Source organism: Phyllobates terribilis, unplaced genomic scaffold (genome assembly GCF_046119375.1).
Source record: "Phyllobates terribilis strain yellow unplaced genomic scaffold, ASM4611937v1 Scaffold_5__5_contigs__length_657084704, whole genome shotgun sequence".
NCBI classification, from domain to species: Eukaryota; Metazoa; Chordata; class Amphibia; order Anura; family Dendrobatidae; genus Phyllobates; species Phyllobates terribilis.
The window spans coordinates 320,486,611-320,501,084 of NW_027362765.1; the positions used below are offsets into that span (position 1 = coordinate 320,486,611).

The 14,474-nt window shown below is 40.0% G+C and overlaps 1 protein-coding gene across 3 annotated transcripts in view; it reads left to right on the forward strand.

The window, feature by feature from the left end:
• The window catches only part of LOC141273121 (uncharacterized), a 78,937-nt gene that overhangs the window by 51,333 nt on the left and 13,130 nt on the right, over positions 1-14,474 (forward strand). For all 3 annotated transcript variants that reach the window (XM_073684542.1, XM_073684540.1, XM_073684541.1), the window contains exons 3-5: positions 6,370-6,561; positions 6,644-6,749; positions 6,867-6,943. In XM_073684542.1, coding sequence (XP_073540643.1) covers positions 6,370-6,561; positions 6,644-6,749; positions 6,867-6,943 — 375 coding nt within the window. The remainder of the gene's footprint in view (positions 1-6,369; positions 6,562-6,643; positions 6,750-6,866; positions 6,944-14,474) is intronic.

Genomic DNA, 14,474 nt, shown 5'->3' on the forward strand with positions numbered 1-14,474 from the left:
CTGAACTCTGCCGTGAGTCCAAACACTGTATTTTCCCCACATATGTGGTATTGGCGTACTCAGGAGAAATTGCACAACCGATTTTGGGGTTCATTTTCTCCTCTTACCCTTGTGAAAATAAAAAAATTGGGGCTAAAACATAATTTTAGTGGAAAAAGTTAGATTTTTTAATTTTCAAGGCTCCATGTTATAAACTTCTGTAAAGCACTTGGGTGTTCAGGGTGCTCACCACACTTCTAGATAAGTTCCCTGAGGGTCTAGTTTCCAAAATGGTGTCAATTGTGGGGGGTTCCCAATGTTTAGGCACATCAGGGGCACATCCGCTAAGTATCCAAGCAAATTTTACATTCAAAAAGTCAAATGGCGCTCCTTCCCTTCCGAACCCTGCTGTGCGCCCAAACAGTGGTTTTTCCCCCACATATGGGGTATCTGCTTACTCAGGAGAAATTCCAAAACAAACTGCATGGTGCAATTTCTCCTGTTACCCTTATGAAAATGCAAAATTGGTGGCTGAAAAACATTTTTGTGGGAAAAATGTGAAAATTTTACTTTTACGGCTCAATGTTCTAAACTTCTGTGAAGCACCTGGGGGTTCAAGGTGCTCACCACACATCTAGATAAGTTCCCTGAGGGGTTTAGTTTCCAAAATTGTTTCAGTTGTGGGGGGTTTCCACTGTTTAGGCACATCAGGGGCTCTCGAAACGCAACATGGCATCCTCTAATTATTCAAGCAAATTTTACATTCAAAAAGTCAAATGGCGCTCCTTCTCTTCCGAGCCCTATTGTAAGCCCAAACAGTGGTTTTCTCCCACATATGGTGTATCGGCGTGCTCAGGAGGAATTGCACGACAAATTGCATAGTGCAATTTCTTCTGTTACCCTCATGAAAATGCAAAATTGAAGGCTGAAAAACATTTTTGTTGCAAAAATGTGAAAATTTTATTTTTACGGCTCAATGTTCTAAACTTCTGTGAAGCATCTGGGGGTTCAAGGTGCTCACCACACATCTAGATAAGTTCCCTGAGGGGTCTAGTTTCCAAAATAGTGTCACTTGTGGGGGGTTTCCACTGTTTAGGCACATCAGGGGCTCTCCAAAGTAACATGGCGTCCACTAATTATTCAAGCAAATTTTACAATCAAAAAGTCAAATGGCGCTCCTTCTCTTCTGAACCCTGCCGTGCTCCCAAACAGTGGTTGTTCCCCATGTATAGTATATCTGCAGGGGAAATTACACAACAAATTTTGGGGGCCATTTTTTCCTGTTACCCTTACGAAAATAAAATAAAATTGGGTCTAAAGTAACATTTTTGTGAAAAAAGTTAAATGTTAATTTTTTTCTTCCATATTCCAAAAATTCCTGTGAAGCAACTGAAGGGTTAATAAACTTATTGAATGGGGTTTTGAGTACCTTGAGGGGTGCAGTTTTTAGAATGGTGTCACTTTTGGGTATTTTCTGTCATAAAGACCCCTCAAAGTGACTTCAAATGTGATGTGGTCCCTAAAAAAATGGTTTTCTAAATTTTGTTGGAAAAATGAAAAATCGTTGGTCAACTTTTAAACCTTATAACTTCCTAACCCCAAAAAATTTTGGTTCTAAAATTGTGCTGATGTAAAGTAGACATGTGGGAAATGTTATTTATTAACTATTTTGTGTGACATATCTCTCTGATTTAAGGGCATGAAAATTCAAAGTTTGATAATTGCGAAATTTTCTCCAAATTTCCGATTTTTTCACAAAGAAACGCAAGTCATATCGAAGAAATTTTACCACTGTCATGAAGTACAATATGTCATGAAAAAACAATATCAGAATCACTGGGATCCGTTGAAGCGTTCCAGAGTTCTTACCTCATAAAGTGACAGTGGTCAGAATTGTAAAAATTGGCCTGGTCATTAACGTGCAAACCACCCTCGGGGGTGAAGGGGTTAGGGGGTCCCTCCCATCTAGTATTTTGGAATAGTTCCATGACAATGAGAGAACATCCGGGGAGAATGTAGTGTGGGATGAAATGAAGGCTTTCATACAGGGTATTTGCATAAGAGAAATCAGCAAAATAAAATCCAAAACACTGGAGAAATCACAGGACCTACAGCAAGAGGCCATGATGCGAGAAGCAAACTAAATAGAAAATCAATCTCAAACAAATAGGCAGCAGTGGGAGTCATCTCAGAGCGACATGACGGATCATCTAATGGGGTTGTCGTCCCAAAGGCTTATGTTCACCAAACAAAAATATTTTATTGAGGGAGAAAGTGCAGGACATTTGCTGGCAACAATAGTAAAGGCGTAAGAAGGGCCTTCACATATAATTAAACAGGTATCTGCAGAAGGGGAAATAATTACAGACACTTCAGATATCTTGTCCACATTAAGTATGCACTATAGAGGAATATACACGTCTAACTCCATAGCGCAAGAAGATGATATATCCCTATACATACACTATACAGCTCCCTAAACTGTCCGTAGATTCTAGTATGCTCTTGGACAGGCCATTAACAGTAGAGGAGGCAGTGAGTAAACTCCAAATGAAAAAGCCCTGGGGTCTGATGGTATCCCAGGAGACTTCTATAAAGAATATGGGGAGATAATGTTACCAAAATTATTGGGAGTTTTCGAGGAGGCCGTATCAGTAGGAAGATTGCCCCCAACTGTGAATGAAGCAATTTTTGTCCTAATCTTGAAACCAGGAAACAACATTGAGTACCCAAACTTCTATCGCCCAATATCCCTACTCCCTGTAGATATTAAAGTATTAGCCAAAGTACTTGCCAATAGGTTAAATAAAATGATAACGGAAATGATCCATGAAGACCAAACAGGATTTATGCCTAGCAAATCTACGGCTATCAACATTAGACAGTTATATCTTAATATACAAATGAGTAATAAGGAAGCTGGAAACGGCGTAGAGTGGAATTTATGGAAAGTATTAAGCAAAATGGGATTTGGTCATAAGTTTTTTAATTGGGTCAAAATTCTCTATGGGTCACCGTCCGATAGATTGAGAGTAAATGGTGAATTGTCAAGGCCGTTTGAGTTGGGCAGGGGTACACGACAGGGGTGCCCGCTCTCACCTCTCCTATTTGCATTAGCAATTGAGCCGCTGGTATGTAAACTGAGAGATTCAAAGGACTTCATTGGTTTTAAGTGTAAAAACTTAATACAAAAGGTGAATCTGTATGCTGATGACATGCTACTGTATGTGGTCGATATAGAGTCATCTTTTGGTCTAATAATGACAGATATAAAGGAGTTTGGTCAGAGATCAGGCCTAAAAATCAATTGGGTTAAGTCATCTATATTACCACTGGACCCTCTCCCACATATGGAAACTATTGCACTAGCTCAGATACAAGTGGTAGAATGGTTAAGTATCTCGGTGTTGTAGTCGGTTCAAATATTAAAGACTATATAGAGTTAAACATAAATCCCTTACTAGGTAGATTTAGATCCAAAATAAATGCTTGGTGTAAATTACCTCTGTCGGTAATAGCTGGGGGAATCTCATTAAAATGATTTTGATGCCACAATTGTTGTATTTGCTTGACAATTCCCCATGGTGGATCCCTCCTCCCATATTCCGAAAGGTGTAATCATTGTTCATAGAACTGATATGGTGCAAGTGAAATGCACGGATAAAACTGGCATCACTTCAAAAGGACAAAACTGAGGGAGGTTTGGCGATTCCAGATCCATGGATATATTTTATAGCTTTGCAGATGCAACATTTTCATGGGTGGGGAAACAGAGAGAGTGTAGGCAAGAATGGTAGTCTTGTTCTTTAAGACAAAAAATGGGTGTCACCCATATACCTGCTGGAGGTGAGCACGAAGCACACAGATAGAGAGCGACCGACCTTAGCAATGATCACGAAGGTATGGAACAGGGAAGAGAGTGTTGGGGATAAGGGAATATTCAAATTTTACCCCATTATGACAAAATCTGATGGAGTTTGACAAATTGACTGGTTTTGGAGGTTGGGAATCAAGGGGAATCCAAACTTTAGATCAGTTGAAAGAAAATGGAACACTTAAAAGCTTTAACAAACTAATACAAGAGTTTGGATTGCCGCACGACCTCTTCTTTCAATACTTACAACTTAGGCATGCTGCGGCATCGGATATACGGAAAAATTATTTACTAGACTCAATAGCGGCGGCAAAATACACAACTGGTTTAATTTCCAAAATCTATCAGCAACTCTTACAGTCTCGCATGGGAGACCTTCCCCTGACAGCTAAATTAAAATGGAAAGCAGATGTAGGGACGATTATGGAAGAACTCCTAGAATGTCCCCATGTGAATCTCAGAGGCTTTCGCAGATATACCTTATTCATAGAGTATATAGAACACCAAGCTTTCTTTTCAGAATTGGGGTACGTCCAAATGCAGATTGTCCAAGATGTGGAACAGGAGATGCACATTTGTTACACATGTTCTGGGAGTGCAGGAGATTGGGCTCCTACTGGAAAAACACACTATCTTTAATAAAAAGGGTATTTGGTGTGCAAATCCAAGCAGACCCCAAAATATGCTTATTGGGGCATTTGGTCGATTTTGAATCTCCAATGGCTATAGGTCTTTCGCAAACATTGTATCAAGCACGCAAACTTATTGCACAACATTGGCTAGATGCTCAATCACCGACAGTTAATGAGTTAATAAATAAGCTAAACAAATATTATTTGGTTGGAAAAAGGGGTGTATAGAAACAGAAAAGCAATTAAGAAATTTGACAACATCTGGGGACCCTGGTTGAATGTTCCAGGCCTGCCATGTGAAGTTCTCCTGAGAGATAGCATATGGCAACTTTAGGCTTCAGGAACACTGGTGGGATGATCATTCCAGGTTAAATGTTATAAATATGGTCAGTACACATGCAAACTAATTATTATAACTGAATGGCAGATATTCGAATATATATATAATATATATATTCATCATATAAAAAATAAAATAGAATGAATATAGATTTCTTTGGAGTGTTATCGGGGTGGGGAGGGTTGTATTACTTTTAATGTAAAAAATCCAATCCTTGGAAGATGATGACAACTTTATTGTATGTTATGTATAACAATAATATACGTATAATGATACCATGTGGCATTGAATATCTCTTTGTTCTACTGATCTTTCTTTGTAAAAACGTTATTGTGTAATTTTCTTAATAAAAATGATCTGATTAAAAAAAAACAAAAAAAAAACGTATGTGCATTTTTTACCTGCGGATTTTCCACATCTAATGCAAGTCTATAGGAAAAATCTGCACATAAAACTCAGCGTACCAGCAATAGAAATTGACATGTTGTGGATTTGAAACAAGCACAGTGGGTCAGTTTACACGGAGTGCAAGAGAAGCACAGTGGGCAGGAGATCTCTATAAATCCCATCCACTCTGCTGGAACTGTAAGATGCTGTGTTTCCAACGCAGTGAAAATATGCAGCATCAAAAACTCACCAAAGGCTCTTTGTGGGCACACTGCCTTAAGGGAACCTGTCACCAGGTTTTTGCTACCCCATCTGAGGGCAGCATGATATAGCTTCAGAAAACCTGATTCCATCAATGTATCACTTAGGGTATGTGTTCACTGTCCGAAGCCGGCTGCGGAGGAGCCGCCAGCGACTTCCGCTCATTATGCAAATGAGCGGCGCCATATCTTTTTTTTCACCTGCGGACTTTCCTCATAGAGGTTAGGTCTATAGGGAAAGCATGCATGCGGACCCGCAAGAGAAATTGACATGCTGCAGTCTGGAAGGACTCACCGCATGTCAGTTTCCGCGGGTGATCCACAGATTCATAGTGGACATGGGATTTGTAGAAATCCCATCCACTATGCTGTAACATCTGGCCGCTGCGGATTTGACGTTGCATAACACGCAGCGTCAAACCCGTCTGCCCATACCCTTAATGGGACGCTTGTTGTCATTTTGATAAAATCACAGTTTTTCTGCTGCAGATCTCCAGTCCTCTGAATATGGAGCTCTGTATAACCCCGCACACCACTGATTAGCATCTTTCTGTGTACACTACATAGGTAGGAAGCTGCTCAGCAGTGGTGTGGGTGGAGTTGTACAGAACTCATGAATTTAGGGGACTACAGATTTACTAGTCATTTAGTGATAACCGCCTGCTGATAAAACAGTATTTTTTATCAAAACTATAGTAAGCAGCCCAGTAAGTGATACATCTTTGGAATGAGCGTCTCTATCCCTACATCTTGCTGGTGTCAGATTAGGTGTCAAAAATCTGGTTACAGATTCCCTTAAAAAAATTAGAGTCAAGGATGAGTGACCTTGGCCTTACAAGTGTTCAGAGGTTTTGTTCTGCCCTATTGTTTTGTGATAATTCTTCTTGCCACACACAGGAATGCACAGTAGTGAAGAAGAGACCTGGTGAGAGCCACATTCCTACCAACCATCCCCATCCTTCAAGAGAATGGCGCAAGATCCAGAGCCCCATCACATGGCTTCAAATTCACTCAATATTTCAAATTAGAAAAAATAGGACGAAGATCCTAGTACTCACCAACAAGATCATTGAGCTGCTGTCTGGAGAGGTGAGCGCTGCTGGGATGCTTGCACATTATACAGTAACACCAAGAAAGGTGTCTGGATGATGACTGTATCATTGTGTGCCAGGATTTCGCAGAATATTTCTCCCCGGAGAAGTGGAAGTATGTAGAAGGACATAGCGATCTATACAAAGATGTCAAGAATGAGGACCAACAGCCTATTGCTTCACCGGGTAAGTGGCTAATTTTGTTAATTGTAAAGGCAATGTTCATGTGAATATATATATATATCCATTTACTGATCACCACATGTGAACCATGCATTCAGTTATTGTGTGTGTGTTTTTCAGATGGATCCAGTAATACAAGTACTCCAGAGAGATGTTCCACTTTGTTTTATTCCCAGGATAGTCCAGAGGATCACCAGGTAGGTATATGATCTGGAAATGAGCTTTCTGGGCCTCTTGTTCATTGAAAAGGTTGTCCACTTTTTTTTTATAACTCATCCCAAACTAAGTTTTACATCAGTTGTCCCACTACAAACTCCTCCACCAATCAGCTCTAATCTGCAGTGGCACCTGGCAGCAAGTTCTTTCCCCTGCAGCCCCCTACTGGGGAGACACATTTTTATTTTTATTTTTTTAGCAAACTTTGAATTTTTTTTTGCACCACTTAAATGAAAAAGAACCTATACATGTTTGTGTCTACGAACTCGTAATGACCTGGAGAATAATAATGGCAGGTCAGTTTTAGCATCCAGTGAACGTGGAAAGAAAACAAAAACAAAAAACAACCGTGGAATTGCATTTTTTTTTTGCAATTTCACCGCACTTGGATTTTTTTTCCCGTTTTCCAGTACACGATATGGTAAAACTAGTAATGGCGTTTAAAAGTACAACTCGTCCCGCAAAAAATAAGCCCTCACATGGCCATATTGCCCAAAAAATACAACCGCTATGGCTCTGGGAACAAGGGGAGCAAAAAACGAAAAAGCAAAAAACGGAAAATCCCAAGGTCGTAAAGGGGTTTAGGGCATAAAAATTTAAACATCAAAAATTTTGAATGTTTCAGAATTTTCATCAAATTCCAGTTATTATCATAAACGCAAAACATATCGACCTAAATTTACCACTAATATAAAGTATAATGTGTCATGAAAAAATATTCTCAGAAGCACTGGGATATGTAGAAGCATTCTAGAGTTATTACCACATGAAAAGACCCTGTTTAGAATTGAAAAATTTGGCCTGGTCAAGAAGGTGAAAATTGCCATTGGCGCAAAGGGGTTAAGGAGGACCTGTTACTTGCTAAAAATTTTGCGCTGCATCGCTCCACTGCAGAGTTATTCACAATTATTGCTTTTGGAGAGCAGTATGTGAGATCTCTGCTTGTAGTGCAACTTAGCTTTTCTTCAGAGTTTTCTCTGAGGGCGTGCACTTTCATCCCTCTTTCTCAGACGCTGTGATCTGTGATTGGCAGCATCTGGGAGGGAGGGGTGAAAGTGTACACCCTCAGGAAGACTCTCAAGAGACACAAAGTTGCACTACAATCAGAGATTTCCCATTCTGCGCTCCAAAAGCAATAATTTTGAATATCTCTGCAGTGGAGCGATGCAGCGCAAAATGGACAAAAAGCATCAACATCAGGAGCTCAGAGATTTTTACATGCTATTCAACCCCTTTCTGCAAAACAACATTGCATTCACGCCCTGGAAAGTGGTCCTCATGTTTAGAGCTGAGCACCCTCCACACACAGGAGATACAGGTTAGATTATATAGCTGGACTTTGTCTCTAACAGCTGCGACTGGCGTCAAGTTTCAGCCGCAGCTGTTAACCATTTAAATGTCAATCTCTAACAGCGGCATTTAAATGGAATGTGTGCCCTCACATGTCTATGTAGACAAAAATAACCGTTTTGAATCTTGAAAGAAGGCAAGGCAAAAACGAAAAAGTGCAAAAATGAAAGATTGCCTGGTTCTTAAAGGGTTTACTAACGCTAATAAAAAAATAACAACAGGTCATTCTTTAACCCCTTAGTGACTGAGCCAATTTTAACCTTCCTGACTGGCACATTTTTTACACTGAACAGGGTCACTTCATGTGGTAATAACTCTGGAACGCTTCAACATATCTCAGTGATTCTGAGATTGTGTTTACTTGACACATTGTACTTTTTGTTAGTGATAAATTTAGGTCAATATGTTTTGCGTTTATTTGTGAAAATATCTGAATTTTTGTGAACATTTTGAAAAATTTGCAATTTTCAATCTTTATATCCTTAAAGGGGTTGTCCGGTACTTTTTTTAAGTTGCCCAATGTATTCAGCATGTGGGCATAAGTATCTCTGTAAATACCTTGTGTTTCAAGGCCACCGGTGGAACGCGGAAGAGGGACCCTCGGCTGCAGCCTGGACTTGTCGTGACGTCAGTGCCGGGGTCACAGGCGGTATCTGCAACACAAGGTATTTACAAATATACTTATTCCCACATGCTGAATGCATTGGGCAATTTAAAAAAAGTACCGGACAACTTATTTAAACCAGTTAGTCATGCTTTACAATATAATTAGTAAATAACATTTCACATATGTCTACTTTACATCTGCATCTTTTTTTATGAAAGTCTTTTTATTCTGTTACGATGTTAGAAGGGTTAACAGTTTAGTAGCAATTTCTCATTTTCTCAAAAAATTTACATAACATATTTCTTTAGGGACCTATTGTCATGGCTTGACTCTGGGGCTTGATCCGGTGATCTCTGACTGTGAGTCGGTTTCCCTCTCTTTTGGACCACAGTCTGTTCTTTCTCTGTCCAGCTGTTGATTATGCTCTTGTCTTTGCTTTGCTGTGTTGCTTCTATGCAGGTGTTTTCACTTCCTCGTTTTGGTTTGTCCTATCATATCTTGGGAGGGGATATTTATACTCTCCTGGCACATGCAGTCTTTGCTGCTATATTCCAAGTTAGACGGATGTTTGGCGCTTCCCAGTAAAGGATTATCTTGCTGAGGTTTATTTGAGTGTTCTTATTCTCAGCACTTTTCCCATTTTGTTACATTTTGTTTCAAGGTATGGGGGTTTTCAGGTATACCGAAGGTCTTTTTGTATTCCTTTCTTTTTCTTCCGTCTTTCATGTATGACTGTGTCAGCACATCCTTAACCCTGTGTCTCACCCTCTGTCTGTGTTCACAACGTTCTGTCGTGATTTTGGGTTACACTCTTGTGTATAGTTGAAGGTGCTAAACAGGAATTAATACAAAGTCGAACGAAAAAGAAAATAATTTGTAATTTTTTACTCTAAAATGTTGCTTTAGCCCCAATTTTTTTACTTTTACAAGAGCTGCACAAGGAAATGGACCCCACTATATGTTACCTAGTTTGTTTTGAGCGAGCTGATACCCCACAAGTGGACAGAAACCTCTGTTCAGACAAACGGCAGGGCTCAGAAGGAGTAACATTTGAATTGTGGAAGACAAATTTGGCTGAAATAGATTGCGGGGGCCATGTTGCATTTGCAAGAGGTAACATGAAATAGTGGACTGCAACGTTTGTTACTCACTTTCTTTTGATCGTGGAGATACCCCACATGTAGTCAAAAAGTTCTGTTTGGACACGTGGCAGGGTTCGGAAGAAAAGAAGCAACATTTGGTAATCGAATGTAAATTTGGCTGGAATAGTTTGCAGAGCCCATGAGGTACCAAAACATCAGAACCCCCCCACAAGTGACCCCATTTTAAAAACCAAAACCATCAAGGAATTCATCTAGGGGGGTGTTTAGCTTGTTGACCCCATAGGTGCTTCACAGAACTTTTTAAAATTGGATGTGAAAACAAAATAAGTTTTTCCTGCTAAAATGATGTTTTAGCCCGAAAAGTGTGTAACAAATTATGGGGCCATTTTCACCTATTTCACGTTTTGAAAATGGAAAATCTGGGGCTAAAACAACATTTTAATGGTAAAAATTCTTTTTTCTTCACTGCCCAATAGTATAAAATTATGTGAAACACCTCTGTTGTCAATATGCTCCCTACACTTCTAGATTAATTAAATAGGAGGTGTAGTTTTGCGCAGTATAGTTTCCCAAATTGTATAATTTGTGCAGTGTTTTGGCACCACAGAAACTAAAGTGCGACCTGGCATCCGCAGTGTATTCCAGAAAACAAAAATTATTTTTTTTTCCGCTAAATGTTGTTTTAGCCCCAAATGCGTAATTTTCATAATGGATAATAGGATGAAACGGACCCCATAATTTGTTGTGCAACTTTTTTCTAACTGGAAGTTACCCCATATGTGGTCAGAAACTGCTGTTTGTGCATATGGCGGGGCTCTGAAAGGAAAGAGCGCTATTTGATTTTTGGAGCGTAAATTTGTCTGGAATAGATTGTGAATGCCATGTCGCATTTACAGAGCTCCCGACATGCCAAAACAATAGAACCCCAGCCCCCCACAAGTGACCCCATTTTGGAAACTAGACCCCACAAGGAAATCATCTAGGGGCGTGCTGAGCATTTTTAACCGGTTCCCGACCGCCCACTGTAGATAAACGTCGGCGCTTGCTGGGCTCTGTGCAGCGCCGACGTTTAAAAACGGTGGGTGGTCTCGCAGCGCTCAGGACCCCCAGGGTCCTGCAAGCGCTGCGATTTCGGTGCAGAGCGTTAGCTCTGACAGGGGACATCATCGGGACCTGATTGGATCAGGTCCCAGTGATGTTAACCCTTTGCTATGTTCTATATGCCGCGATCTATAGTGATCGCGGCATATAGAAGATAGACAGAGGAGAGGGGGTCGTCTTACTTACCTCTCCGACGACCCCTGATACCTTCCAGGACCTGGGGTTGCTCTGGCAGCTGGAGGTCACATGACCGCCTCCAGATCTGCCATTTATGGTGTCCTGCCTGGCTCAGCCTGCAGCTGAAGCCAGGCAGGAGACTCTGACTGTGAAACAGTCAGCGAAGATCTCATGTAATGTAATACATGTCTATTACATTACATGAGATCAGTGATCAGAAAAATAAAAATTAATGTCCCATACAGGGACTAAGTAAAAATGTAAAAAAAAGAAAAAAAAATGTTTTTAAACTGTTACAAAAAAAATCACAAAATAAATAAAAATAAATAAATAAAATATTAAACCAATAAATCCGTATATTTTTACAAAACCAAAAAAAGTACACATATTTGGTATCGCCGCGTCCGAAACAACCCGATCTATAAAACTGTCAAACTAATTAACTCCTTCTGTGCACACCGTAATAAAAATAAATAAAAAACGGAGCAAAAAAATATGCTTTTTCATCATATCGACAAACAAAAAGTGGAAAAAAATGGCATCAAAAACCAAAATAGAAATAAAAATGGTACCGCTGAAAACGTAATCTTGTTCCGCAAAAAAAAAGCCGCCATGCAGCTCCATCAGCCGAAAAATAAAAAAGTTATAGCGCTCAGAATAAAGCAATTCAAAAGAAATATTTTTTTCTATAAAATTGTTTTATTGTGTAAAAGCGCCAAAACATAAAAAAAAATACAGTAAGTGTAGTATCGCTGTAAACGTACTGACCCGAAGAATAACGCTGCCTGATCACTTTTACCACACGCAGAACGGCATAAAAAAAAAACAAAAAGAATTCCTGAATTGTTGGTTTTTGTTAATTTTACCTCCCAAAAAACGGAATAGAAAGCGATCAAAAAATGTCACGTACCCAAAAATGGTACCAATAAAAATGTCAACTCGTCCCGCAAAAAACAAGCCATCACATGACTCTGTCGGCCGAAATATGGAAAAATTATAGCTCTCAAAATATGGTGATGCAAAAACTAGATTTTGCAAAAAAAAGCGTCTTTTAGTGTGTGACAGGTGTCAGTCATAAAAACCCGATATAAATCTGGTATCTCTGCAATCGCACCGACCCGAAGAATAAAGTAATCTAATCAGTTATATCACACTAGGAACGGCGTAAAAAATAAATAAAACCAATTCTTCACCTGCTACTGATTTGTTTATTATGTCTCCCACAGATCGCAGTAAGGCTCTGCTCACATTTATCCTGCTCTGCGCTGAGCAATTACACCAGAGTTTCCGTGTAAATCTCTGAAATACGTGATTCAGACGGAACCCCCGATGGAAGATTCCCTGTAATGAGGCAGATATAGGCCACTGTGGACCGAGTCTAGTCTGGGATGCCACGGTGTCATTTGTTTTAGGCGTGCATAAAAGTGCGGTTGGCCACAGTTTTGTGCACTTCTGAAAAAAAGGACACCGCTAAACAGAGGCCAGACTGAGTCCAGAGTAACTCTGCTGCCCCATTACAGTGAATGGATCCCGCAGGGGTTTCATCTGAATTACATCACTTGGAAATTTAGATGGAAACCCCGATGTAAGTGCTCAGCCTAGAGCGCCGGATAAATGTTACGTAAAATGTTCCCAATAAAAGCTTCAACTCAGTCCTCAAAAAAAGCTAGTCCCCACTCAGGTCCGTCATCTGTTAAAAATATAAGGGACTTCCAAGTTACTGGTAGCAGAAAGGCTCTGGAAAAGCGAAATGGCCCTTGCACCCCAAAAGAAATTCAGAAAATTTTGTGCTCCCAAATCCAAATGCCTATTCTACAATAATTTGTTCTCCAATTGTCAAATAGCACTCCGTTCCCCCCAGATCTCGCCGTATGGCTGAGCGGTACGATACAGCCACATATGGGGTATTGCCACTTTTAGAAGAAATTGTGTGACACATTTCGGCACCATTTTTACCCATTGCCCTGTGTGAAAATGTAAAATCTGAGGGTAAAACATTTTTTTGTGGTAAAAATATAATTATGCTTTTTTCACTGCCCAATGGTATACATTTAAAAATTAAAAAATACTCACTACTTCCCTAGATGAATTCCTTGAGAGGTGTAGTTTACAAAATGGGGTCACTTGTGGGGGTTTCTGCTGTTTCGGCATGTCAGCGACTCTTCAAATGTGACATGGTGTCTGCCACCTATCCCAGTCAACATAGCGCTCCTTTCTCTTCCGAACCCTGCCGTACACCAAAGCAGTGGTTTTCCCCCACATATGGGGTATCGGCGTACTCAGGAGAAATTGCACAACAAATTTCATGGTGCAATTTATCCTGTTATGCTTATGATAAAGCAAAATTAGGGAATGAAAAACATTTTTTGTGGGAAAAATGTGAAAATTTTATTTTTACGGCTCAATATTATAAACTTCTGTGAAGCAGCTGGGGGTTCAAGGTGCTCACCACACATCTAGATTATTTCCCTAAGGGGTCTAGTTTCCAAAATGGTGTCACTTGTGGGGGGTTTCCACTGTTTAGGCACATCAGGGGCTCCCCAAATGCAACATGGCGTCCGCTAATTATTCAAACAAATTTTACATTCAAAAAGTCAAATGGCGCTCTTTCCCTTTCAAAAGCTGCTGTGCGCCCAAACAGTGGTTTGCCTCCACATATGGGGTATCAGCGTGTTCAGGAGAAATTGCACAACACATTTCATGGTGCAATTTTTCCTATTACCCTTATGATAATGCAAAATTAAGGGATGAAAAACGTTTTTGTGGGAAAAATGTGAAAATTGTATTTTTACAGCTCAATATTATAAACTTCTGTGAAGCACCTTGGGGTTCAAGGTGCTCACCACACATCTAGATAAGTTCCCTAAGGGGTCTAGTTTCCAAAATGGTGTCACTTGTGGGGGGTTTCCACTGTTTAGGCACATCAGGGGCTCCCCAAATGCAACATGGCGTCCGCTAATTATTCAAACAAATTTTACATTCAAAAAGTCAAATGGCGCTCCTTCCCTTTCAAACCCTGCCGTGCGCCCAAACAGTGGTTTGCCTCCACATATGGGGTATCAGCGTGTTCAGGAGAAATTGCACAACAAATTTAATGGTGCAATTTTTCCTATTACCCTTATGATAATGCAAAATTAAGGGATGAAAAACGTTTTTGTGGGAAAAATTGAAAAT